Below are 27,409 nucleotides of genomic sequence, written 5' to 3' on the forward strand. Positions count from 1 at the left end.
CCTCACCATACTATCCCTCCCTCTCCTCACCCCAGCCTCCTCCTTACCCCCATCCAGTCGCCACTCCCATCATGCACAGGTGCTGATGCTTGCAGTGTGGTTTCAGTTATCTGAGACTGCAGACGTGCGTGCAAGTTGTGTTAGCATGAGCATGTATGCGTGCGAGTGTGTTTGTATGTGTATTGCTGACAAAGGCCTTAATGGCCGAAAGCTGTAATTGTGTGAATCTTTTTGTTGTGCCTATCGTGACTCAGTATCTCCGATATATGGTGAGTAGCAACTTTCCTTCTGTAATATTGTTACATTCCATCCTGGATTTTCCATTATTTGACTTTTCATAATACTATTACACAAGCTACAATGATACACCAGCTGCACACTTTGAGACAATTCAGCTCTCATCAGAGCTGGGAAATTAAAAATTAAATAGGAGCTCAGTGAATAAATGTACTATGGTAATATACTGTAACAACAAAGTGTAGGTTTGAGTGTAGAAGTGACACTCGTCAAAAGATAAATAGGTTAGAAATCTCACTTTCTACAATGTTTCACAGCAATGGTATAAAGTCTTAGCTGTGAGGCACTACATAGACTATTTTAGTGTTAAAAACAAAACTGTTTTTGAATGCACAATTTTACTACATTATTTTGAAAACTGGATAAATCAACAAAATATATTACATACCATTTTGTGAAGAAGAGGTACAAATAGCAGTGTCGGTGTTATTAAGAAGTACAATGCAATGTTCCTTTGGACATGCATGCATGTCCAAAGAAACAAGCACTGTAGCGACTACAGCTGTTAAGAAATACAGGAAATGTATCTGCAGTTGCAAATGTTACCCACCTTTGACTGTGTATGGAAATGACGACAATGAAAATTAGTGCTGGACTGACACTTGAACCTGGATTCGTTGCATTATGAAAACTGTAACATTAAATTCTTGGGTCATCTGAGAACACATCACGGTCACCCAAACTTCCATACGTCATAGTCTATGTTTCACAACCTGTATCTTCTACATCTACATCCATACTTTGAGTACCTCTATTGTTTCTCCCTTCTATTCAGTCTCGTATTATTCGTGGAAAGAAAGATTGTCGGTATGTATCTGTGTGAGCTCTAATCTCTCTTATTTTATTCTCATCATCTCTTTGCGAGATATACATAGGAGGGAGCAATATACTGCTCGATTCCTTGGTGAAGGTATGTTCTCGAAACTTCAACAAAAGCCCATACCGAGCTACTGAGCGTCTCTCCTGCAGAGCCTTCCACTGGAGCCCATCCATCATCTCCGCAACGCTTTCACGATTGCTAAATGATCCCGTAACGAAGCGCGCCACTCTCCATTGGATCTTCTCTATCTCTTCTATCAACCCTATCTGGTACAGATCCCACACCGGTGAGCAGTATTCAAGAAGTGGGCGAACAAGCATACTGTAACCTACTTCCTTTGTTTTCGGATTGCATTTCCTTAGGATTCTTCCAATGAATCTCAGTCTGGCATCTGCTTTACCGACGATCAACTTTATATGGTCATTCCATTTTAAATCACCCCCAATGCCTACTCCCAGACAATTTATGGAATTAACTGCTTCCAGTTGCTGACCTGCTATATTGTAGCTAAATGATAAAGGATCTTTCTTTCCATGTAATCGCACCACATTACACTTGTCTACATTGAGATTCAATCGCCATTCCCTGCACCATGCGTCAATTCGTTGCACATCCTCCTGCATTTCAGTACAATTTTCCATTGTTACAACCTCTCGATATACAACAGCATCATCCACAAAAAGCCTTAGTGAACTTCTGATGTTATCCACAAGGTCATTTATGTACAGGGTTATTACAAATGATTGAAGCGATTTCACAGCTCTACAATAACTTTATTATTTGAGATATTTTCACAATGCTTTGCACACACATACAAAAACTCAAAAAGTTTTTTTAGGCATTCACAAATGTTCGATATATGCCCCTTTAGTGATTCGGCAGACATCAAGCCGATAATCAAGTTCCTCCCACACTCGGCGCAGCATGTCCCCATCAATGAGTTCGAAAGCATCGTTGATGCGAGCCCGCAGTTCTGGCACGTTTCTTGGTAGAGGAGGTTTAAACACGGAATCTTTCACATAACCCCACAGAAAAAAATCGCCTGGGGTTAAGTCGGGAGGGCGTGGAGGCCATGACATGAATTGCTGATCATGATCTCCACGACGACCGATCCATCGGTTTTCCAATCTCCTGTTTAAGAAATGCCGAACATCATGATGGAAGTGCGGTGGAGCACCATCCTGTTGAAAGATGAAGTCGGCACTGTCGGTCTCCAGTTGTGGCATGAGCCAATTTTCCAGCATGTCCAGATACACGTGTCCTGTAACGTTTTTTTTCGCAGAAGAAAAAGGGGCCGTAAACTTTAAACCGTGAGATTGCACAAAACATGTTAACTTTTGGTGAATTGCGAATTTGCTGCACGAATGCGTGAGGATTCTCTACCGCCCAGATTCGCACATTGTGTCTGTTCACTTCACCATTAAGAAAAAATGTTGCAACTTCCGCGGGCTACGCGTGAAACTTGCCCGCACGCGTTCAACCGTTTCTTCGCTCACAGCAGGCCGACCCGCTGATTTCCCCTTACAGAGGCATCCAGAAGCTTTAAACTGTGCATACCATTGCCGAATGGAGTTAGCAGTTGGTGGATCTTTGTTGAACTTCGTCCTGAAGTGTCGTTGCACTGTTACGACTGACTGATGTGAGTGCATTTCAAGCACGACACACGCTTTCTCGGCTCCTGTCGCCATTTTGTCTCACTGTGCTCTCGAGCGCTTTGGCGGCAGAAACCTGAAGTGCGACTTCAGCCGAACAAAACTTTATGAGTTTTTCTACGTATCTGTAGTGTGTCGTGACCACATGTCAATGAATGGAGCTACAGTGAATTTATGAAATCGCTTCAATCATTTGGAATAGCCCTGTATATTGTGAATAGCAACAGTCCTTTGACACTCCTCTGTGGCACACTTAAAATCACTCTTACTTCGGAAGGCTTCTCTCCATTGAGAATGACATGTTGCATTCTGTTATCTAGGAACTCTTCAATCCAATCACACATTTGGTCTGATAGTCCTTATGCTCTTACTTTGTTCATTAAACATCTGTGGGGAACTGTATCAAATGCCTTGCGGAAGTCAAGAAACACGGAATCTACCTGGTATCCCACGTCTATGGCCCTCTGAGTCTCGTGGACGAATAGCGCGAGCTGGGTTTCACACGATTGTCTTTTTCGAAACTCATGCTGATTCCTACAGAGTAGATTTCTAGTCTCCAGAAAAGTCATTCTACTCGAACATAATACGTGTTCCACAATTCTACAACTTATCGACGTTAGAAATATAGGTCTATAGTTCTGCACATCTGTTCAACGTCCCTTCTTGAAAATGGCGATGACCTGTGCCCTTTTCCAATCCATTGGAAGGCTACGCTTTTCTAGAGACCTACGGTGCACTGCTACAAGAAGGGGGCAAGTTCGTGTAAAATCGAACTGGTATTCCAACAGGTCCAGCGGCATTACCTCTTTTGAGCGAATTTAATTGTTTTTCTATCCCTCTGTCATCTATTTCGATATCTACCATTTTGTCATCTGTGCGACAATCTAGATAAGGAACTACAGTCCAGTCTTCCTCTGTGAAACAGTATTGGAAAAAGACGTTTAGTATTTCAGCCTTTAGTCTGTCATCCTCTGTTCCAGTACCATTTTGGTCACAGAGTGTCTGGACATTTTATTTTGATCCACCTACCTCTTTGACATAAGACCAAAATTTCTTAGGATTTTCTGCCAAGTCAGTACATAGAACTTTACTTTCATATTCATTGAACACCTCTCACATAGCCCTCCTCACACCACATTTCGCTTCGCATAATTTTTGTTTGTCTGCAAGGCTTTGGCTATGTTTATGTTTGCTATGAAGTTCCCTTTGCTTCCGCAGCAGTTTTCTAACTCGGTTGTTGTACCATGGTGGCTCATTTCCATCTCTTACGATCTTGCCTGGCACATACTCATCTAATGCATATTGTACGATGGTTTTGAACTTTGTCCACTGATCCTCAACACTTTCTGTACTCGAGATAAAACTTTTGTGTTGAGCTGTCAAGTACACTGAAATCTGCTTTTTGTCACTTTCGCTAAACAAAAAAATCTTCCTACCTTTTTTAATATTTCTATTTACGGCTAAAATCATCGATGCAGTAACCACTTTATGATTCCTGATTCCCTGTTCTGCGTTAACTGTTTCAAATAGTTCCGGTCTGTTTATCACCAGAAGGTGTAATATGTTATCGCCACGAGTCGGTTCTCTGTTTAACTGCTCAATGTAGTTTTCAGATAATGCACTTTAAAAAAATTTCACTGGATTCTTTGTCCCTGCCACCCGTTATAAACGTTTGAGTCTCCCAGTCTATATCCAGCAAATTAAAATCTCCACCCAGACCTTAACATGGTCGGGAAATCTACTCGAAATATTTTCCAAATTTTCCTTCAGGTGCTCTGCCACAACAGCTGCTGAGCCAGGGGGCATACAGAGACATCCAATTACCATGTTTGAGCCTGCTTTAACTGTGACCTTCACCCAAATTATTTAACATTTAAGATCTCCGTCAATTTCCTTTGATACTACTCCACTTTTTATCGTTATAAACATGCCTCCCCCTCCACTGTCCAGTCTGTCTCTACGGTATACATTCCAATCTGAGTTTAGAATTTCATTACTGTTTACATCTGGTTTCAGCCAAGTTTCTGTCCCTAGTACTATGTGGGTATTGTGACTGTTTATTTATGAGAGCAGTTCTGGGACCTTTCTATAGATGCTCCTGCAGTTTACTATTACCACATTAATATTGTTATTCACTGTTGCGTTTTGACTACTACTACCTTGTCGCATCTCAGGAGGCATCTTGTTGGGCCTAGGGAGGGAATTCTCCAACCTAAAAAACCCACACGTGCACTCCAAATGTACTCCGCTACCCTTGTAGCCGCTTCCTGTGTGCAGTGCATGCCTGACCTATTCAGGGGGGCCCTACATTTCTCCACCCGATAGCGGAGGTCGAGAAAGTTGCACCCCAGATCTCCGCAGAATCGTCTGAGACTCTGGTTTAAGCCTTCCACTCAGCTCCAAACCACAGAACTGCGATCGGTTCTGGGAAAGATACTACAAATAGTTAGCTCAGATTTCACCACGCGAGCGAGGCTTTCCACCTTCACCAACTCCGCCAACCGCCTGTATGAACTGAGGATGACCTCTGAACCCAGGTGGCAGGAGTAATTGGTACCGACATAAGCAACAATCTGCAGTCGGGTGCACCCAGTGCTCTCTCTCGCCACTGGCAGGGCCGCCTCCACATCTCGGATGAGACCCCCCAGCAAGCAGACAGAGTGAACACTGGCCTTCTTCCCTGACCTTTCCCCTATTTCCCTAAGGGGCTCTATCACTCGCCTAACACTGGAGCTTCCAATCACTAATAAACCCCTCTCCCTGTGTCTGCTAGGACCTTGCTGAAAATGTCCACTCACAGGCAGAGCAGGCGATGCCACACGGCCAGCCTCCACATTGACCCTTTGCCTCGTGCGACGCGAACACCGCTGAACCCGCCACTCTCCTTGGGGAGAGGGTGGCCCAGCCGCGCCCGGTACCCGGGACCGTGGAGCATGTAACACCTGGGGTGTACCATGCGACGCACCAGACTCCCCACTGCCGCTACACTCCGAGGCAGCAGCCTGAAGATGGCTGACCACGGCCATCAACATGTTCAGCTGTTTGCGAACAGTGGCCAGCTCCTCCTGCATCCGCACACAGCAGTCACATGTCCTATCCATCCTAAGAAATCAACAATTTACTATAGAGAGTTAATAAACTTTTAACTAGACTGCTAATTCACTAAAGGCGGCTGATGGCTGACTAAACTGTGGTTAGTAGACACTTCTTGTTGAAAACAATGAAAATAAGCACTACCGGTCTCTGGACTGTATTCAAAACAAACACGATATCTATGAAAGACTATTACTAGTACTCTAAAATTAAAGCTTTCTAAAAGCAAAAACACACGGAAAAAGAAGTGACAAGTAAGAAAAACACAGTTAATACTTAAATTAACATAGCTCGCTGCCCAGCAGATGTGAAGCAGACGGCAGTTAGGATGATTTTACATATATTCCCACCCAGGAAGTACATATTATTGGGAGCTGAAGGTCTAGTACTAGCAAATAAATATGAAATATCAGTGTCTATGTTATTAACAAAGCACACTGCAATGTTCCTTCACACATGCTGCACACTTTTTAATAACACAGGCACTGTTATTCACCTTATATGTAGTCACAGACGGGCATTAGCACCCGGAGATAACAGTAGTCGTGTGTGTGTGTGTATGTTATGAACGCACGTGTGTTTTATTCTGTCTATGACAGATGAAGTACTTGTGCAATAGTTAAATGACATCTAGCAGACTTCTTCGATGTGCCTGTCTGTCCCTCAACACTTCCTCTATTTAGTGCGTAGGAATCTATTCTTTTTGTAAAAACGAAAATAATTTTGTCAATACCAGAAATGTATTTAAATATGCAGGAAAGTTTATAAATATTTCTAATGCTATAAAAAAACCATTAAGGTTCGGAAAGAACCCACTTGTTAGAAATGTTACACTGTTCCATTACAAAAAGCAAATCAAAAGAACAAATTTCACATAAAGCAAAAGTTTTACACACTTTTGTCTATACAAAGTCTACAGACACAATCAAACCAATTACTAATTCAAAACTATTAATGAAAAGAAGAGAAGTAAACAAATGACTTTAGGCAGACATTAAACCTAACATGCTAGTATTATATGCAAAAAAAAAAAAAATAAAATAAAATAAAATAAAAAAAGGTTTAAATAAAATACTAAATACTCACCCCACAGTGCAGCACATAAAATTTCTGAATTGAATCTCTTCTTGTATTTGCGGATCTCTGGTGTATCAGAACCAACATCATGTGATGTCGGGGTTACATTCACATTCACATGAGATTCTCTTCTCGCAGGACCAGACCCACCAGCACCAAATCCAAAAGTTAAGAAGGAACGTTGTTTCTGTTGAAGGAGGTGTGGAGGAGATTTAGAAACAGCCTGACGATACTGAAGAAAAATAAAAACAACACCAAGTTAAACTCCACTTGTTACTGAATTTTATTACTTAATTAAATTCTTTACAATTACAATACTAAATTCACAAGAAGTTATAACTGAACACCTCCACAAAATAACAACAAAAAATGCGTAATTCAACCACACTGGCACTGTTCACCTCAACATGTACCAGCAATGATATCACCTCTGTAACACCTATCACAGATTTTTTTTAAAAGAAAGAAAGAAAGAGAGAGAGAGAGAGAGAGAGAGAGAGAGAGAGAGAGAGCAGAAAGTATAATAGCTAACACATCATGAAGCATTTTTATGTATGCTGCACAAAACTGACCTCCTCATTAGAAACTGAATTTCACTACAAGGGTCACATTAGAATGTGCTGAAACTGGCTTAGTTGTAGATCACTGCTGATGCTCAAGAAAGACATGTTAGCAGTATACAAACTAATATACTGATGCAAATTTCAATAAGATACCTTATGGCTATTACAAGTGGACAGACACTCACCTGTCACACATTTTACATGATATTATGAAGACATCAGCCACAGAGTTTTGATGGAGGCAATGTTTTATCATTTCATAAGGGATTTGCATGTGAATCAGAGATCATGTAAGTTATTTGGGGATTAGCCCCAAACATTATTTATTGGCAAGTTATTTGGGGGTTATCCCCAACACTACTTATTGGTTCAATGTATTTAGACAAAACAAACCCACATAAAACAACAGTATATTTTTAAATTAAATTAAGTGTGGGTGCTAAAGAAGAAAATACATCTCATTCCAGGGGAATGAGCAGCAGGTTAAATTTATAATTCAGTACTGAAATGTGGGTGTAAAAATTTAATTCATGCAGAAAATGGTAGACACACATGCGGATCTTTCATGTCATGGCCACGCAGCCAAAGTGAAGAGAAGAAGGAAAGCAGGAAAAAGAATGTATTTCCTTCATTGGAAGTTTGAACAACAACACAATTTGAAAGAAGCTCTCTCTGCTTATTAAACATTCCTAAAGAAGCAACAAGTGAGGCTTTTTATAAGCAAATTGAATTTTCAGACCAGCAGAATTGGCACAACTGCTCAAAATTTTCTGAGAGAGAGATTATGAGTCTTGCGTTTGCATCATACATAATTTCAAACACACAAAATGTAACGTTCGCAGCCATTTATTCATTCCCTAGTTGGTCGAATTCTACAAATGAAACTGCTTTCCTTTACCAAGTACCAATGCTGCTAAATCTCAAAGTGCCATCAGACCTTTGACAAATGTATACTTTCACTGGAAAAAAAAATTGGCAAATCAAAGTATTGGCTTAATAGTAGAAGGGAGAGAGTCAGGTAGTGTATGATGAGAGTATCTTATGAAATCAGCTGCTAAGAATGATGGAATCTTAAGTAGCCACAGCATTAAAATATTCAAAAACTTGCCAAAAGTGTTACACATAAATGAAAGCAGCTGTTTCATTATGTGATGTACAGAAGAAACATAAAATAGCTGTATACAGTTGCATATATCTTATATACATCAGAAAATGTTTTGTAAGATTCCAGCAAGCATAGGATCCTGATAAACAGTGTTACATGAAAGTACAGCACCATTAATTAAAAAATTACAGTGAATCGGAATATTATCCTTATATTTCAGCTGGAAAGCATTTCTGAAGAAGAGAAATTTGTTAATATTGGGTATAGATTTAGTGTCAGGAAGTCGTTTCTGAAAGTATTTGTATGGAGTGTAGCCATGTATGGAAGTGAAACATGGACGATAAATAGTTTGGACAAGAAGAGAATAGAAGCTTTTGAAATGGGGTGCTACAGAAGAATGCTGAAGATTAGATGGGTAGATCATATAACTAATGAGGAGGTATTGAATAGGATTGGGGAGAAGAGAAGTTTGTGGCGCAACTTGACTAGAAGAAGGGATAGGTTGGTAGGACATGTTCTGAGGCATCAAGGGATCACAAATTTAGTATTGAAGGTCAGCGTGGAGGGTAAAAATCGTAGAGGGAGACCAAGAGATGAATACGCTAAACAGATTCAGAAGAATGTAGGTTGCAGTAGGTACTGGGAGATGAAGAAGCTTGCACAGGATAGAGTAGCATGGAGAGCTGCATCAAACCAGTCTCAGGACTGAAGACCACAACAACAACAACATTTCAGCTGTGTAACTAAATTTGATAAATATGAGATTCAAATATAAATTTTAACAGGCATAGCAACTTTCCCATTGGATGAATAAAACATGACTGATAAAATCAACACCACTTTTTTGTGCAGATGATACGTTAAAAATTATTTTGAGGCAAATAAAGAAATATAGTTGCATGACCTTTGTCATTCAACATTTTGTTAAGTTGTGTGACAACCACAGGTATATCCACTGTCAAGAGTGAGGCAACAAGCCATATCTGAAATCCAGGTATTGACAGCCATAATAATCTACTATAATTATTTGTTGTCACTACAGCTAGTACACAATTTCTGTTTGAAACTAAGATTTTAAATCTGTTGTTTTGAGCTGCACTAACTTTAGTTTGTGGTTTAAGCTTTATTCGAGTTTCAGACAGTATTATGAGCGTATGATGCATGCCCTCATCACCACATCTATGTAAAATTGGCTTAAATGTTACATATACATGAGTCCTGCACCGTGCTCGATGCATTACAGAAGCATTCTTGTCACAAAATTGGTACTCAATTTCAGCAACCAACATATTTTGGATACATCAGTGATTTTTGTCAACTGCAGTTCTGAGACGATGAAGCTGTATGTGAATACAATTTGTCTGTGTGCTCTTAGAAACACAAGTTCGTATACTAAGCTACCACATTGCAACCTTCTTTTACCTCTACTTCCATTAAACGCTGGATGGTTGTATTTACTCATTCCACTGTTTATATATATATATTTTTTCATTCTCTGAACAACACAATAACAGAACCATGTCTGTCACAAAGGGGTTCTCAATTTCAACGGTCAACATGTTTTGGATACACCAGCGATTCGTGTACCTGCAACTTGTTAAATATTTTGCACGTGTATTTCAAATGCCATTCACTATATGCAAAGATATACCTCACAGTGTCTACGAAACACTTGCAGGTATCATTCTTCAAATACAACACCAATTTCAAAGGAGTGGAGGGTTTAGATGGAGGCAATAGATGACAAATGCGAGACTAATGTCGAGAAAAAGATGAAAAGAAACACAGACTCTTTTTCACAAATATGGGAGAGGGAAAAAATAATTGGTAAAAAGTAAGGGTACATTACTAACAATGCAACACCAAGACATGGCATGCTAGTAATAGAGGAGAAACGAAAACAGAACGAAGTTAGAAAATAATAATAATAATAATAATAATAATAATAATAATAATAACTAAAAATTTGGGATGTGAAGCAGTATACGCAGAAGAGTGGAAGCACTGAAGGGTATAAAAATAAATTAAAATCAGAAAATATGTTCAATAGTAGTTATAACAACAAGTACAAACAACAATAAGGATAACAAAATGCAAGCAGTTGGCAGAATCATACATGCAGCAACATGAAGAGAGCACATTAAGTTACTTTCTAGGTGCATGTGGCTAGGGTAAGTGTGTGACGTGCTGTGACATATTTTGTGTTATGTAGGACATGAAGATTTGTGTTATATATGACATGAAGACAACTCCAAACCTTAACGATATGGTGAGAGGCTACCTTTACATTATTTGTATACCATGCATGACTTTCCAGTACAGCATTAACAGTAATAGACTGTTACTTATATTTTTCTATGAAATATGTCATTTTGTATCAAAATGAGAAGGCAGTTTTGCTTTGATTTTTGCATACAAGGCTTTGTTAGCATTATAATATGGAACTCAGAGCGTTATTTTCTTCTGAAAAGATCATTGCCAATATGCTGATTAAAAAAGCATACTGAAAAATGACAACAAAAGACTGAAATAATATGGCACAATTTGAAATTGCGTTATTTACAAAAGGGAACAAAAACAAAATATTTCATTCTTCACAACTGTGAGCTTTTAAGATAACTGATAATGGTGCATATTACACTTGTACTTTACATAAGTTATTTCTAAGCTTACATCTACAGTGACTGAGTTAGAAACTACAAAATGAAGACAACTATTAAAAAGAAACGACGAAAACTATGCTGTTTTCATTCCAGGCAAGTTGCAAATTTAAAACTACACAAAAACTAAAATAAATACACATCCCAAGTATTTTAAATAAAGAAAGTTGATAAATAAAAAACACACAAACACACACACAAATTTCAAGCTTTCGCAACCCAAGGTTGCTTCATCAGGAAAGACGGGAGGAGAGGGAAAGACAAAAGGATGTGGGTTTTAAGGGAGAGGGTAAGGAGTCATTCCAATCCTGGGAGCGGAAAGACTTACCTAGGGGGGAAAAAAGGACAGATATACACTCGCACACACACACATATCCATCCACACATATGCGGATGGATATATGTGTGTGTGCGAGTGCATACCTGTCCTTTTTTTCCCCCTAAAGTAAGTCTTTCCGCTCCCGGGATTGGAAAGACTCCTTACCCTCTCCCTTAAAACCCACATCCTTTCGTCTTTCCCTCTCCTTCCCTCTTTCCTGATGAAGTAACCTTTGGTTGCGAGAGCTTGAAATTTGTGTGTGTGTTTGTGTGTTTTTTATTGTGTCTATCAACAGACCAACGCTTTCTTGTTTGGTAATATACAGCATCTGTATTTTTTATATATATTTTTCCCACGTGGAATGTTTCCCTCTATTACACACACACACACACACACACACACACACACACACACACACACACACAACACACACTGATGAGTCAAAACATTATGGCCACTGCCCACTGTGAGGCCAGGAAAGAATTCAAATGGAAGAGAGATGGATGAATCATCATCACAGCTAACTTATGGGCTGCAAATGTGGAAACCCACTGATAGAAGTGGTTTTGACGAAGAGTACATTGCTTTGGTGCTTTGGCTGGAAACAAGAATCTCTGAAATGGTACAGCTGGTGTACGATTGTTGTGAGCACCTATGGAAAGTGGTTCAAGGATGGGGAAATAACGAGTAGGCTGTGTAGTATTGGACAACAATGTCTCATCACAAAATGTACAGCTCAGATGATCTTCCAGTGTGTAATCCAGGACAGGATCAATGGCAGATCTGACAACAGAGTACAATGCCGGTGCAGGCACAAGAGTTTGAGAGCACACTGATCAAAGGTCATTGTTCAATGTGGAGCTCCACAACACACGACCCCAGTGTGTTCCTGTGTTGACCCAACAACATCATCAGTTATGACTAAACTGGGCACAGCATTACGGAGTTTTCACTGTGGATCAGTGTGTCAACTGTTGAATGAATTGCATTTCTTGTTACACCAGGTGAATGGTTGGATTCTTACAAGCCTTCATCCTGGAAAATGGCTGCATAAAACATGCACCACACTACAGACACAGGACGATGAGAGCAGAATTGTGCTATAGGGTACACTGAGTTGGGTTTCCATGGGATCTGTGGTGGTAATCGAAGGCATGATGACAGCAGTGAACAACGTGAACATCACTGCAGACCACCTGTATCGCTTCATACTGCAGTGATGACATCTTCCAGTAGTATTACTGTGCATGTAGCAAGTTCAGAATCATGCTACAGTGGTTTGAGGGAGATTTTCGTGAACTCACATTGATGTCTTAGCCAGCAAATGTGCCGGATCTAAACCCACTGGAACCCATTTTGGGCACCAGCTGCTTGCATGTAAACCACCATCCTATAATTTTCAGGGATTGCTTCACCTTTGCATAGATATCTAGTGACGCGTACTTCTGGAATCCTGTGAAGGACCTGTAGAATCAATGCCAAGCAGAATCTCTGCTGTACTGTGTTCAAAAAGTGGGAAAACACACTATTACACACGTGGGCATAATGTTTTGGCTCACCACTGTATAATGTATATATGCAAACTGAAGTGACAAACAAAAATTTGTACAAAGGCTGGTATTTGAATCTGGGTCTCCTGTTCACTAAGTAGATGCAATAACCACTACACCACCCTCACACAATGGCTTTGCACAACTGCATGGACTAACTGGCACACCTCCCTCCTCAATTCAAAATCCCAATCATGCTTCAGCCAACATGGTATTCATTTGATAAAACCCACATGGTATTCATCTGATAAAAGCACGTATGTATACATGAACAGCTGAATGTATTGAAAGAAGTGCTCCATTCACATTTGACCAACAGCAAATACAACCCATTCTTGCAAATTATATTCCACAGAACGAATTGCAAACAAAGCAACAGAGTATATGAAAACTAGGCGTATTAGCAAATGGAATATCCATATCAGAAAATCCCTTACACTTCTACAAAAATTATACATTGGCCTGAAATGACTGCCTTTCTGATATGCTAAATGCCTGTGCAGTACACACGTTACATTTTAGGATCCCCAGAATTTGGGTGCAGATGTGAACATTAGGTTTATTTGTCTGATAAGTTTTAGAGGCTCATTGCAACAGACTGATCACTACTACGCATCTCTTAGTCCTGAGCCATTATGAATACTATTTCAGTGCCAGCACCATCAACAGCTACAAGTCTGAATACTTGAAGCAAACGAACAAGAAGACATATATGACTACCCTGTTCACAGTCAGTACATTACAGATGAATTACTCTTGGCTTTCAAGTTTTGTGTACACCTTCTAGTGACAGCCATAATTAAATGAAATTTCAACCACAGTCATTTCTCAATGATTGCAAAGAAAAGAACTTAATGTTTTAAACATTTCTGCTGTTTTTATAACTTTCAATAATAATAATAACAGAAGTAAAAGAAAGAGGTTATTACAAATACACATGGTTTAAAACAGTAATCTTATTTTGCAATGAATTAAAATAAATAAACCAAAATCATCATCATTCTGCATATTTCTGAGAGCCAATCATGAGTTAACTGTACACTATATGAAAACTAATGAAGATTTCTTAATGCAATTACTATATTGCACAGTAAGTTAATGAGATTTAATTAACTGCAGTACTAAGACTTCATTACTTTAAAACAATGAATAGGTCAAGTGTTAATCTCTCTTTATGAACCAGGCAATTGTAGACAATATCTCCATTGATACATTTCAAATTAGCTACACCTAATGTTAACAGATATGTGCATACTTACATATGGATTAATATGCTCTTGTGTCCATTTTATCCCCCCGCCCGTTAGTGGGAATATGCATCAAAGAAGAGAATTAAGTATATTAGTGGTCAGCTGAATGAAATGTGATTGTGTCATTCAAAACATAAAAAACTATAAACAAAGTTTCTGGTTAAACAGAACAAATAATGAACACAAAAAAACCATTAAAAATAGAAAGAGTAAGATTAATAAATAGCAGACTGCAGGCGTAGGTGCAAACAGCTTGCCTTCTCTGTAGCATGCTTTACACACACACAAGCATAATTATGTGCATTATATATACTCATGCAATACAAAAAGGATTGGAGGAAAGAAGATTTTGGGGATTGTATAAATAAGTTTTAGTGACTTATCTCAGAGCAGATTTCTAAAATAATATGAACCTATTTACACAAAACTGAAAAGAACCATAAGCAAATTAAATAAATGTTTCCAGCAGTTTGATGTGAGTACTAGACCATGACTCAAACTCAGTATTCAGTTCTCTCTTAAAGATAAATATACAAATACAATTTGCAACAAAGTTGCAATCTGCCACTCTTCAACTGTGCCGACCTCTGCTGACATTTTTGGTAACATTGGAGAATTGGCCTACCTTTAATAACTAAGTTGAAAGATAATGATTTTACCAGAACATAAGGCTTAGTTTTCAGGTCACCCTACATACTTAGTTATAGAGCTGCTGTGGCGTTTCGGGCAGAGGACCAAAGAAAGTGATAGGACGAGGATGGGAGGAGGAGAGCTTTTTATTGTTTCATGATACGCTAAGGCTGCTACATCAGCTAAGTTGTTGGGCAAAGGCTCTAAAGAAAATAGGTCTGAATGTAAATTGTGGTCCAAACATAGGTTAGTTTGAAAAAGGATCTTGACAACAAACTTCAATGTAGAGTAAGAAATAATTGAGGTTATAGTATATTTTACAGTTAGCAGCTTTGTTATGGAACAAAAAAAAAAAAAAAAAAAAAAAAAAAAAAAAAAAAAAAAAAAAAAAAAAAAAAAAAAAAAAAAAAAAAAGAGCACGCTCTGCAAACACAAACTGCACAAGAACTGTGGAAATGTTCTGATGTTAACACTGAAAGCCTATAAAGTTTGATAACAGGACATTAGAAAGGGTAATACCAATAGATATAATGAAGGCCATGATATTGATTTGTAATGTGATGTGACCCACAAGGAAAACATAAGAAATTTAGCACCTGCACTTCTAAAAATCCGAATAAAAATAATTTATTCATAAAAGAGAGATTTTCCTCAAATAACACACATCATCACACACTTGACAATGAAATGAGTAAAAAGCTCTGTGCTGGATGATCAATTAAAAAACTTATTAGTCTCAAAATGTAAAATAGTGTTTTGTGATGGGATTATCATTCACACAGTCTCAAGTGTGGCACAGAAAGGAGTGAGGAGTTGTAAATAATTTATGAGATAATATAATTAACTTTAAACACAAACTTAAATCACATCTGCTTGAAGCACTCCCACTCCACTAGAACATGTTTAAGAGGGACTGTAACTTAAGCTAATCATGTCAGTAGTCAGCTTGTTGCCATATTTTTTACTGATAATATGTATCACGGTCGCAAAGTTGTCTTATTCTCTGTCATAGCAAGAAGTTACAATAATTATGAACTACAGAACACAGAAATAACTAAATTAAGATACTCCCAATGTAATAAATGTTTCTGAGGCTTTCAGCTGTGTTGGGAGTATGGTGCTACTGAATTTGCAGCATTTTATTCACCCAACTGCTAGTTGTCTCCTAGTGATAATGTCACTTGTTGATGGAAAACCTCAGCATGGTGTATCAGTAGTTGCGGCAAGACAGAAATACACAAAATGATGAATTTGATTTCAAGCTCACTGATGATAATGCAGTCTCCATCATGTTACTACAATAAATGTGTAATAATACAGCTGAGATGGTTTTCATCAAAACTGATATTAGTACCAGTTGTGGTGCTCAACATGTGGAAAATTATTTGCAGTCTCTATCAGCAGTATGTATCTGTATCAGAATGTGAAAATTAAACCATGACAGTTAACACTTTGCTGCAGTCCTCCATCAACATTCAACATTATAAGCATTTCATTTGTTAGAATATTGTGTAGTTTTAGTGATACCAAGTAATGGAGCTCCTGAGAGCCTCAACATCACTTTCTTTCTTGTTTGTGCTTCCTGTACATAATCAACTCTCCACTTGACAGGCACAAATGTTTTTGGAGAATTCAACCAGCACACCTCTTATGTCCTGCAACCACCACAGGTCAGCTGTTCATGGCTTCTGGCACAGAAGTTTTTTCTTTGTCATATTTTGCAGGTAAATTTCACAATAGTTTATTTTTATCTGCTGATTGCTCATTTCATCAGTCAGGCATGTATTAGACATATGTTTCTTTAATTTACAAGATTGTATGTGAAAGGAGGCAACACATATTATAACCTATTTTAGTATGTAATTTATGAAACATGTTGAGAAATTATGTCAGCACTCATGTGGTAGTCGAAGAGTTAAAGAATGAATGGCAGGTAACACAGCAATTATTAATCTAACCATTGGAAGCTCCTGTGGATCTTACTTGCAGAGTGCCACAAAGAAGAAAAATAGCACAGTCAGAACTGTGTGTACCAGTGGTAGATTAGTGACTCTTAGATGCAACCAGGCAGCATGTCATAAAATTAGCTAGAACTAAAGTAAAACCAATTGATATAGTGAAATAAACCAGCCTTAAAGTCAGCATAATGTACAGCTAAACAGTAAAATAAAAAAGAAGTCATAAAGAAGCAACACGAGTGGATTAGAAATATCCGGAGTAATTTAATACTATTTCATCTACCCTTGTTTTTCTTCCACATTTAGTCTAATTCAGTTTAATTTAACAACATAATAGAAAATTATGTTGAGAATCTTAGGCACTGCATAAGCTGGTGGCACTAAAATTACTCAATGTTCTAACAAATTAAATGCTTATTGCCTTCGCAAGATAATGATAACTGTTGGAGGAGGATCCCTGTCCAGAGTTAATTATCAGTAAAATTTAACATCCTGATAAAAGTACACACCACTTAAAGAGACTGCAGGAGCCAGATATCAAGATCACAATTTTGTGTTCACACATTCCTGTCTTGGCACAGCAATAAAACATCTTGCTAAGGTGATCCACCAACAGGCAACATTATAACTAGAGGATGACTAGCATATGGTTAAAAAAAAAGTAGTAGGGACAGACCACCTTGAGGCACAGAGCACAGTCCATCAATTGCACAATACCTATAGCCACAGCAAGCATTCAAAGTTGCCAATCCTTCTCTCCACCACTGCAACACTTTCTGCTAGCTCTGTGTTTGAGTTCCAGAGAGCTTGCTGTTCTGTACGTTCACTGCACCCTGTGTTTTCGTTTGTTTTCATTTTTACTGTGGCAGATTTGTTGTTACTGCTTTTGTTGTGTGACATGGAACAATATTAGAAATAGTTCACTGAAAGTTATGAGTGGAAAAGTTCGACATCATTCTCTCGGCTAGGGGATTGCCATATGAGATCAGTCGTGATGAATGGTTTGCACATTACATGTGCACTTTTAGACTGAAAAACTTAATAGCGGGCTGCTCCTCCCCATTAAGAATGTAATCAGAAGAACCCCTGCAGCTCTGAACATAAACAAAGACGCAACTACGAATAATGGTAAGGAAATGTTTGAGAAATATAATGAAGCTGAAATGACATTGAAGTCTAAAACTATTGGGGAGAAAGTGTTGTATGGATAAGAGAATTACCAATACAATTCCATTTCCTGAGGATACGATTTGTTATCATGTTTATGATTATTATTGCAGAACGCTGCATATTATTGGCCACTGTTACGAATCGTCTTATTAAAGTTAGCCACACACAGTTTTTTCATTTCATTAAACGACGACATGTGAAGCATCTGTCAAAGCAACAAGAGGGATGTTAGTGGACATCATCACAGAAATGAAGTTGGGGTTCAGTTGCATGTTTGAAGTGTGCAAACAACAATGGTAAATAGCTGTATAAAAGAATTATATTTTCATAAATTTTGATGTTTTAATAAGAAGGCCTTGAAAGGTTAATTATATGCCTAGTGATCCATTTCGAAACCATATGGATGACCACTTAGTACTTGCTGCAGGAGTGGACCCTTGTGCATCATATTTAACTGAAATTATTTCATGTTAGAATGCTCTGGTTTGAAGTAGATTACTATTTGATGCATTCTTAAAATTTAATTCATTTAATATGTTCACCTATCTTCAATAACAAGACAGTTTCCCACAGGTCAAAAACTCTGTAACATTGTCAGAAGATAATTCATAAAGTGTTCCGGTCATTATGCTGTGGTTGAATGGATTTCACCTTAAAACCCAATGTTTTGTAACCATCTACAGAGGACATTTTCAAGGGGGATCGTAGCTTCTTTGAATGTCTGATTCACACCCTGGCTCACTGCTGAGTTCAGGAAGATTCCACTTCTGTGTGCTTCCATGCAGTGGCAAGATATCACAAGTTTTGAATACGTGAGCACAATTGGCTGTTATCGATGGCCATTGTCTGCCGTTGCTGTCACCCCATGATGGAATACTAGTACACATCATCTTCTGAACTGGAATCCGGATGTTATTCAATTTCATGCCCTCCTCCTTCCCACTGAAATTCCTTCGGCCTCTCTGTATAACTATTTATGGTATCCGCTTGTGGCTGCCAGCACTTGAGCCCTATCAAAATGAATGTGGTGGTCCTGGCTGCAAAGCACGTTCTGCAACAGCTGATCTGTCAGTCTCCCATCTTCTGCAATTGCCCTTGTGCTCTTCTAGTCATTTTCTGACCATTCTTTTTGTAGTACCCACGTATACCTCCCCAAACTACACAGAATCGTATACACTCCTGCTTTTTCCAGCGGTTGGCAAGCATCCTTGGCCGATTTTGAAATGTTTTAATTCTGCATCAAGCAGCTCTGGAGCTCTGGTTTGCAGTTTTTCCTTGCTCTATCTGCCTAAGTTTTTATGATGACTTGCTATTGTCGTGTGTGGTGGTTTGAATCCTGGTGTACGCAACGGTCTGTCTGCATGGGTCTCTGGTAAACGGTGTGGCCCAAACTACCATCATCTTTCTTGGAAACTAGCACATCAAGAAAGTTTTATCTTCCTTCTAAATTCACCTCCTCCTCCATAGTAAACTGAATATTCAGATTGATCCTGTTGAGATGCTTGTGAAAATGAGACAGTTCCTCCCTGCCATGCTGCCATAAAACAAACATATCATCCATGTATTGGAACCAAATACAGTGAAACCCCAATTTTACATTTTTGTGCGGTACAGACTTAAAACAATGCAAAACTGAGGAAAATGCAGAACTGAGGAAAATGTTACAACCTGCTAAAGTATGAGAAAAAACACATGTAACTGGTACACAAAATTAAAAATCATAATTTTCTCCAATACCTTGTATACAATCTGTCTAAGTGAAGCAAATTAAGTGTACAATACAATGTTTACCCAATAATTTGAGGTAATGATTTTCATCAGTTCTTAAAAAGACACATGTGTAATCAGCAAGTAAAAACTCATCAAAACATTGAACTTGGTATCTATTTGTTACAAGGTAAATGAGCTGTTTTCCATCATGCTAAGACTACACATTATACATTCAAAAACACATGTTTTTGAGAGATTGTAGTGCTTCGATAATGGAACCACTTGACCTACTGCCGCCTCGAACATGCGATCTTTTAAAGATGAGTATGAGAGAGAGAGAGAGAGAGAGAGAGAGAGAGAGAGAGAGAGAGAGAGAGAGAGAGAGAGCCTATTTACTTCACAACACATGTCTGTGTGTGCAAGATCGATGTTTATCGTGGGAAGACAAGAGCTGCATCAGTCGAGTGGTACCGACAAGTGTTTGCCGCCAGCGCCACAGAAGCTGTGATGAGAAGCAAAAAGAATAATTAATTAGTATTCTTTAATATGTTAGTGAATGTGATTGTTGTAATAAAAAACTATAGACTTAGCTCTGAACGAAGCAAGATGCAGGGGACATCTATAAATTTTGTGGTTGTTATTTAATTGAATCAAATGCGTTAAAAGCTTGAAATACGAGTGAAATACAAGAAGACGGAAATATTTACAAGTGAAATGCGAGATCGTTATTCTGCATAATCCAATACATTGTTAATTGGTGAAAACATAAAGTTTACTTCACACGTTCTATCATCAGAAACTGTTAGAACGTGGCAACTAATGTGATCAGGACTCAAAGAAAGAGGAATTTTGAAACGAAATCAAGATAAAAGGATATTGTGAGTTACCATAGCAACCATTAGTAACAAGACAGGGAAACGGTGCACAGAATTGGATTCTGCATAAACGGCAAAAAGGAGTGAAAATTAATAAATAGCATACAAGAAAAGACGCAAGGAAAATTTCAACAGTTTAGACTAAGAAGAGTTACGACGAGAACTATTCGACAATGAAGATCCAGTGTGGGGAGTAAGCAGCCCTACACACATTGCAGGGGCGTGGACCCCATAACCGGCAACCGACGCCAATGACGCCAGCTGCTGCTCATCGGTGCTGACTACAAATCCGTTCACCGACACTGACACTGAAACCAACCTTTGACGCTGCCAGTACCCGTGCTGTTCACTGGCGGTGATTTCACACCTGCTCACCGACGCAGCCTAATATTCTATGCCGGGTGAGCAAAAGACAATTAACTGAGTGTGAAGTTAAGGACACTGTTCAATAATAGACTGTTAGTATAGCTATTATACTCAGAGGTGAATTTTTTAATGATAACTCGATCTAAAAGTAGAAAAAATATGGTTCAAGAACAGCACTAGCAGAACCAGCCACATCTATTAGAGTGATTAGGGAAATGTCAGACTGGTCTGAAGTAGTGAATTTAATCAAAGATCAAAATGCCTAAATAACTACTTTAAGTAAAAATCTAGAAGCTCAGAGTTTACAATTAAATTCTAGATTAGATGTTCAGAGTGCAAATTCAGCTACTTTAAGACAAGAACTAAGTCCTAATTTAGATTCAGTAAACACTCAGTTAAATGATAGATTAGATGAACGGAAGGCGGATTCAGCTGCTGTAAGAAAGGAACTCAGTGCTACTTTAAGTGAAAAACTAGAAGCACAGGGTGAGGTTTTCAATGCTAAGTTCAATGTCTTAAATGATAAAGTCGAGAGTTTGCAATTGATTTAAAGAACGGATTAAGTAGTTCCCCGACTATCCATGTAAACCAACTGTTCACTGACTTTAGTCAGACACAGAATAACCAATTTCAGGAATTTTAGCTAAAAAACTAGAATTCGATATTGAAGATAAATGTAAAGTTAGTATCATTTCAAAGCGTATGTAGTGTTACATTTGATGCCGTAAAGCATAGGTTGCACACCCTAAAGAGAGTTTGGACAAACAGAATAAATTAATACCTAAGGTCCGATTGCAAACTGCAGGCATGAGCATTCGAGTGGATGATGTGGCACGAAATGTTAAAGAGAAACTAGCCATTCCAGACATAGTAAATATAAGTAATCTGGAGGAACTAGTAAAGGAAATAATCGATCAAAATGTTGCCGCGAGGATAATCTCTGGAAACGTTGGGACTGTTGCTCTTTCCAAACTTAATGATAATAAGGTTATAATTATAACCATATCATTAATTTGAACCCAACAATTACGTTTGTTATTGTCGCTGTTGCATTTCTTAATGATAATAACAATGTTATAGACGACTTGTGCGAAGAATTCAAACTTTTCCATGACAGAGTGGAAAATACAATAACTTTACTTAATGTTGTGGTTCCTAGTAAAGTGGTCACTGTTTTGTTGTGGGGAAGCTTTCACACGAAATTTAACAAGAAGTATTGGTCCGTAAGCAATCGAGTGAGGTTAATGTCAGACCCATGGGATCCTGGCGGAGTCACATCTGTCCCACAGGGACGTTAACGTTCTGTGTTAACGGGCGGAGTGACAACCGTTAGATCCCAAGTTGTTTTCGGTGTTTCTTCTGTGCTATTTTTTCCTGTAGCGAATTCCCTTCAAATCTTAAACGATTCTGTAATCTGTTCTTGAATTCTTTTACTATCCTATTTCCTATTATCCACCTTTAGAGAAACATACCCCTGTGGAAGTGCGATAACATCACCCGATGCCTGTCTTTGATTTGGTGTTACACGTGTGTATGTTGCAATAACTTTCATCACTCTAAAATCATTCCTAATTTCATGAGTAAGTCCAGTCATGAAGCACAACTCAGGTATGAGACATATAAGCTGTTCAGTTTTCTCTTGGTTCTGCATTCTTTTCTTTACATGGCTGACAAGCAATGGCTGCTACAAGTCATTGATATCAAGGGCATACTGCTTCTTGTAGTTATAGCAATAAGTGATTGTATCACCACTGGTTGTCTCAGATGTGTCATGTAGGCTTCTGTTCCATGCTATGTCAACAACTCGATAAATTTTGTCGTTATGTTGAGTCAGAACTGAAGCACCTATTACTGGTTTCATAATATGCTCATTAAAGCAGTTGGAATCCGATTTGACGTATCTGCAATTACGTCCAGAACAGTCTGTGTTCTCAGTACTCGGTTGTTAGAGGATTGTGCCTGATAAGTCGTCTTCACACTCCGCTCTAGTCAGCGGTGGTCTTGGTTGTAATGCCTAGCCAGCCAGTCTTTCCCACCATCCACGTATAGTTAGGTCTTATTTTTGCCTAGCCAGCCAGTCTCTCCCACCATCAGCATATAGTTAGGTCTTATTTTTGCCTAAGCTATCTTTGAAAGTAATCTCTTATCCAGTTAGTCTATGCAAACCCAGGTGCAGATTAATAAACTGCGAAGAATATTAGATCAATAGAAAATAGGATTATGTTTGAATCATTACACAATTGTGATAACATGATACATAATTTTACCTTTATGATATGTGATGTGTAGAGGAGGGTTTATATTAATTTTTGGAAGGAGTGGGGTAGTGTAAGTACAAACATGGCTATCACAGAACACACACACACCACACCTTCCAAACGACCCTCGCAAACAAGTGTGACTGATTCTTCACCATTTGCCATTCCATAGGGTTTGCTAAGATTTTTTTTTTTTTTTTTTTTGGGGGGGGGGGGGGGGGGGGGGGGGGGGGCTTCAAATGTGAAGGTGAGAATGTCTGTTGTGTAGGAGACATTCAGCACCATACCTCCTCCAGCTTCTCACTCAAGTACTGGTGAAGTAGGGATCCTGGGGAAGGGGGATGGGAAGGGTTCCTGTCTTCGGGGCTATCTTCTTTCTCTCCTTCGATCTTAGCAACCATTTCTACTTTTTACTTTCTTACTTCTCATTTGAGTACCTATTTATCTTTCCCTCTTTCCATATTCAACTACTTCTATCGCATAAGTCCTCATTTTCTGTGGTTTCCAATAACCTACAACTTATTTTATATAAGTAGGCCGAAGAATCAGGCTACAAAAACACACTTACGCATACACACAAAAAATACGATTACACAAACAATGATCTTACACATCAAAAGGGGAGAACCACCAAGCTTTTAGGGGGAAAAGGAATGTGTACACCAGGAAAGGATGCACACATTGTTGTTTATTGTGACGGTTCTGCATTGCACATACGCACATTGTTGTTTATTGTGAAGGATCTGCATTGCAAGTATATAGGGGAAAATATATATGTTGTAGGGCAGATTGTACCGAGACATAAATGTTAAGAAAAAAATGCGATACGTTGCGCCGTTTCCGAATTATTTTAGCATTGACGTTAGCCAATTGTGGTGGTCACTGCCAGACACCGAGTTATTTAGCATTGACGTTAGCCAATTGTGGTGTCACTGCCAGACACCACACTTGCTAGGAGGTAACCTTTAAGTCGGCTGCGGTCCGTTAGTATATGTCGGACCCGCGTGTCGCCGCTATCAGTGATTGCAGACCGAGCGCCGCCACACGGCAGGTCTAGTCTAGAGAGACTCCCTAGCACTCGTCTCAGTTGTACAGCCGACTTTGCTAGTGATGGTTCACTGCCTACATACGCTCTCATTTGCAGAGACGACAATTTAGCATAGCCTTCAGCTATGTCATTTGCTACGACCTAGCAGGGCGCCATATTCAGTTACTACGTCTTCTGAACAGATAATATTGTGAATCATGTACCGTCAAGAGCGACATTCATCATTAATGGATTAAGTTAAGTATCAACTAAATACGTCCGCTTTCTGAATTCTAATTCCTTGTCATGTTTCAGACCTCACATCAGTATAGTTCTTCCCTCCGCATGCTAGCCTGCGTGAGCTAAAACGCGTGCATTTCGGCCTCCTCTAGTAACACAGTGTTGACACGTCTGCCAACACAACACCAATAAGGTCGTTGTGCGCGCGAATTCAAGTTTCTGCTAACCAAACAAAGCACTCGTTAGGTAACACCGCCCCCTGGCAGGCCGCTTGAATGTGAGCGCGCGACGCCCCGATTGGCTACATTCAGTGCTTAATAACTCAGAAACGGTACAACGTATCGCATTTTTTCTTAACATTTATGTCACGGTGCAACCTGGCCTGCAACAGCCCTATGAGCGTTTCAGACATTTTCCGACCACCCTGTACATATAAGAACTGTAACGATTTCCGAGTATACAAAAGAAGGAGGCATAATTAAGAAAAAATTAAATTAAGAAAAGAGAGAAATCAATGGAGGTAATTATTAAGGATGTCAGTTTAACATATTTTGATGATTTGTAGGATAGTGGGACTCTTATAACCTAAGTAAACATATTATATATTGAATGGTGTACAGAAACATAGTATATACCAAGTATGTATAAGTTGAATAGTAGGGGAGGACTCTGGGGACTAAATGAAGTATCACGAAGTGGAGCTGAGATGTAAAATAGATTTGTAACTTTACCAGAAAACATTTCATTATAGTGTACACAAAGACGTATATCAGGGAAATGAACAACGAGGCCTACTTGTAAAGGATACGGAGAGTGCACCCAGAATTTACTGAATATAAAAGGCAGGTAGTAGATCTAAGAAAGGCTGACCTGTACTGTGAGGACAGGGGCACCAAGAAGGGGATTGGACCTGTACCATAGGAAAACAGGAATCAAGAGGGGCATACCTACCGAAACGGAAGCAGGGAGTGCACTCATAGGGTCAACCTTGATGTAAAGGTATAGGTACTGTTTCCAAATGGGAAATAGCAGTATCCTAAGACTACGCATGGTATGTTCAAAACATGTGTTTTTGAGAGATTATCCTTTGTACTCACCCACAAAAAAGTAAAATTTGCTGAACACATTGAATTAAACCAAAAACATCACAGCGGCTAGTGGTTAAACCATAAGCATACATGCAGATGTCTGCTTAATGACATACTTTGTCACCACTGCTGTTATCGTTTAATGCTTTTCTTATGGGCTGCACTTCATATGCTAACCTCTGTTATTTTAGGCTTGATGAGAGAAACAGAGATGTGAAAAAATGAGTTTACTTCCCCAACAGACATTACAAGCTGGCTCAGTGAATTTCTATACACTGTGTAAAATGTAAATTTGAAAGAAAGCTAGATGCTACAGTTTTGCTTCTTGCATCTATCACTACTGCCGATCTTTATGATCTACAGTGTGTGATGTGTGTGGTGCAAAGTATATACATGAGTAGTGTATGTAGTAGTTTTACTGCATCATTTCAAATTTGAATGTGAAAATCTTTAAAATGTGCCGTCACGAAACCCTTGTCCTATTTCCATGCGATATCATCTGCACAAAAAGTATATTTGCAGCACTTCACAAATTCTTTTACCCTACCTGCACTCCCATCACTGAAGGGCCACTCCCCTTCCCACACATTTAGTAGGGGAGCTCATTTTACACGTGTTAGTGTGGTGTGATGGATGCTCTGGCCATTGGGTGCCTTAACAAGTCATTAGTCAATAGGAGTTTACTAGCCCAAAATGGACAATGTTTCCTCGATTATGACAGAGCATATTCTTCCTGACTCAGTGTTTGAATTTACAAGATTGACAATCGATATTGTTGCTGAATACAGTACATTGGAAATATACACAAAAAGATGAGATCGAGTAGTAAGCTGCAGAAGAAAATCTGGAGGCTGGGCCCCTTCACCATGTACTGGCTCAATCCGGAACACTTTGCGTCGTCTGTCTTCTTTTTTCATTACCACTGGAACCTAGCAGTACTTGTATCATAACTGCGCAGTGAAGCTAAATGTTGCAAGTGGTGTTGGTAGCACCGACTGTGGATCTGTCAGCATTTTCTCTCTCACATCTCCCCTCTCCACAATGACCTAAAATATTCCCTTAATTCCCCTACCACCCGTGGTGCGAACCATCTATCTTTTGTGCCAATTACAACTTGTACAGTCACATCAGATGTCAATAAGAAGAAAATGGAACAATGTCAAGAGAGATGTTGAGTACGAACTTAGAATTGAGGTAAACCTTACTATGAAGAAATGTAAAATCGGGGAGTTTTTAGCATTGACCTTATGAGTTTTTCGTGGGGGTTACAAATTTATGGTGTAGAATCGCAAAAAAACATAAAATCGGAGAATCTAAAATCAAAGTTCCACTGTATTTGGTTCTTGTTCACAGTTTCCAATACCAGTTCCTCGAATTTTTCCTCAAAGTAGTTTGATATGATTGGGCTTAAGGGGTTCCCCCTGGTGACACCATTTGTTTGTTCATAGAACATATCATTCCATTTGAAATACGTGGTTGTGAGGCAATATTTAAACAGTTCTGCAACATCAGGAGCAAAACTCAGATTGAGTTGTTGCAGCATTTCTCTTAGCAGAACTACAATGAATAGCAATACTACATAAAAACTAATGTCCTCTGGCTGTGTCACTGTGCCATTTAATTTACTGGTAAAAGTGCTGAATTCCTGATACATGAATCTCGGCCCACATTCAGTCATAATAATACTGTAACCAACTTGGC

At 38.9% G+C, this 27,409-nt stretch overlaps 1 protein-coding gene across 1 annotated transcript in view; it reads right to left on the reverse strand.

Annotated features, from left to right (window-relative positions):
• The window catches only part of LOC124596203 (misshapen-like kinase 1), a gene marked incomplete in the record, with an annotated part of 335,677 nt that overhangs the window by 74,032 nt on the left and 234,236 nt on the right, over window positions 1-27,409 (reverse strand). The window contains 1 exon segment of the mRNA XM_047135251.1: window positions 6,949-7,171. Within this exon segment, the coding sequence (XP_046991207.1) occupies window positions 6,949-7,171 (223 nt within the window).

The sequence above is a fragment of the Schistocerca americana genome, chromosome 2 (genome assembly GCF_021461395.2).
Source record: "Schistocerca americana isolate TAMUIC-IGC-003095 chromosome 2, iqSchAmer2.1, whole genome shotgun sequence".
Taxonomy (NCBI): Eukaryota; Metazoa; Arthropoda; class Insecta; order Orthoptera; family Acrididae; genus Schistocerca; species Schistocerca americana.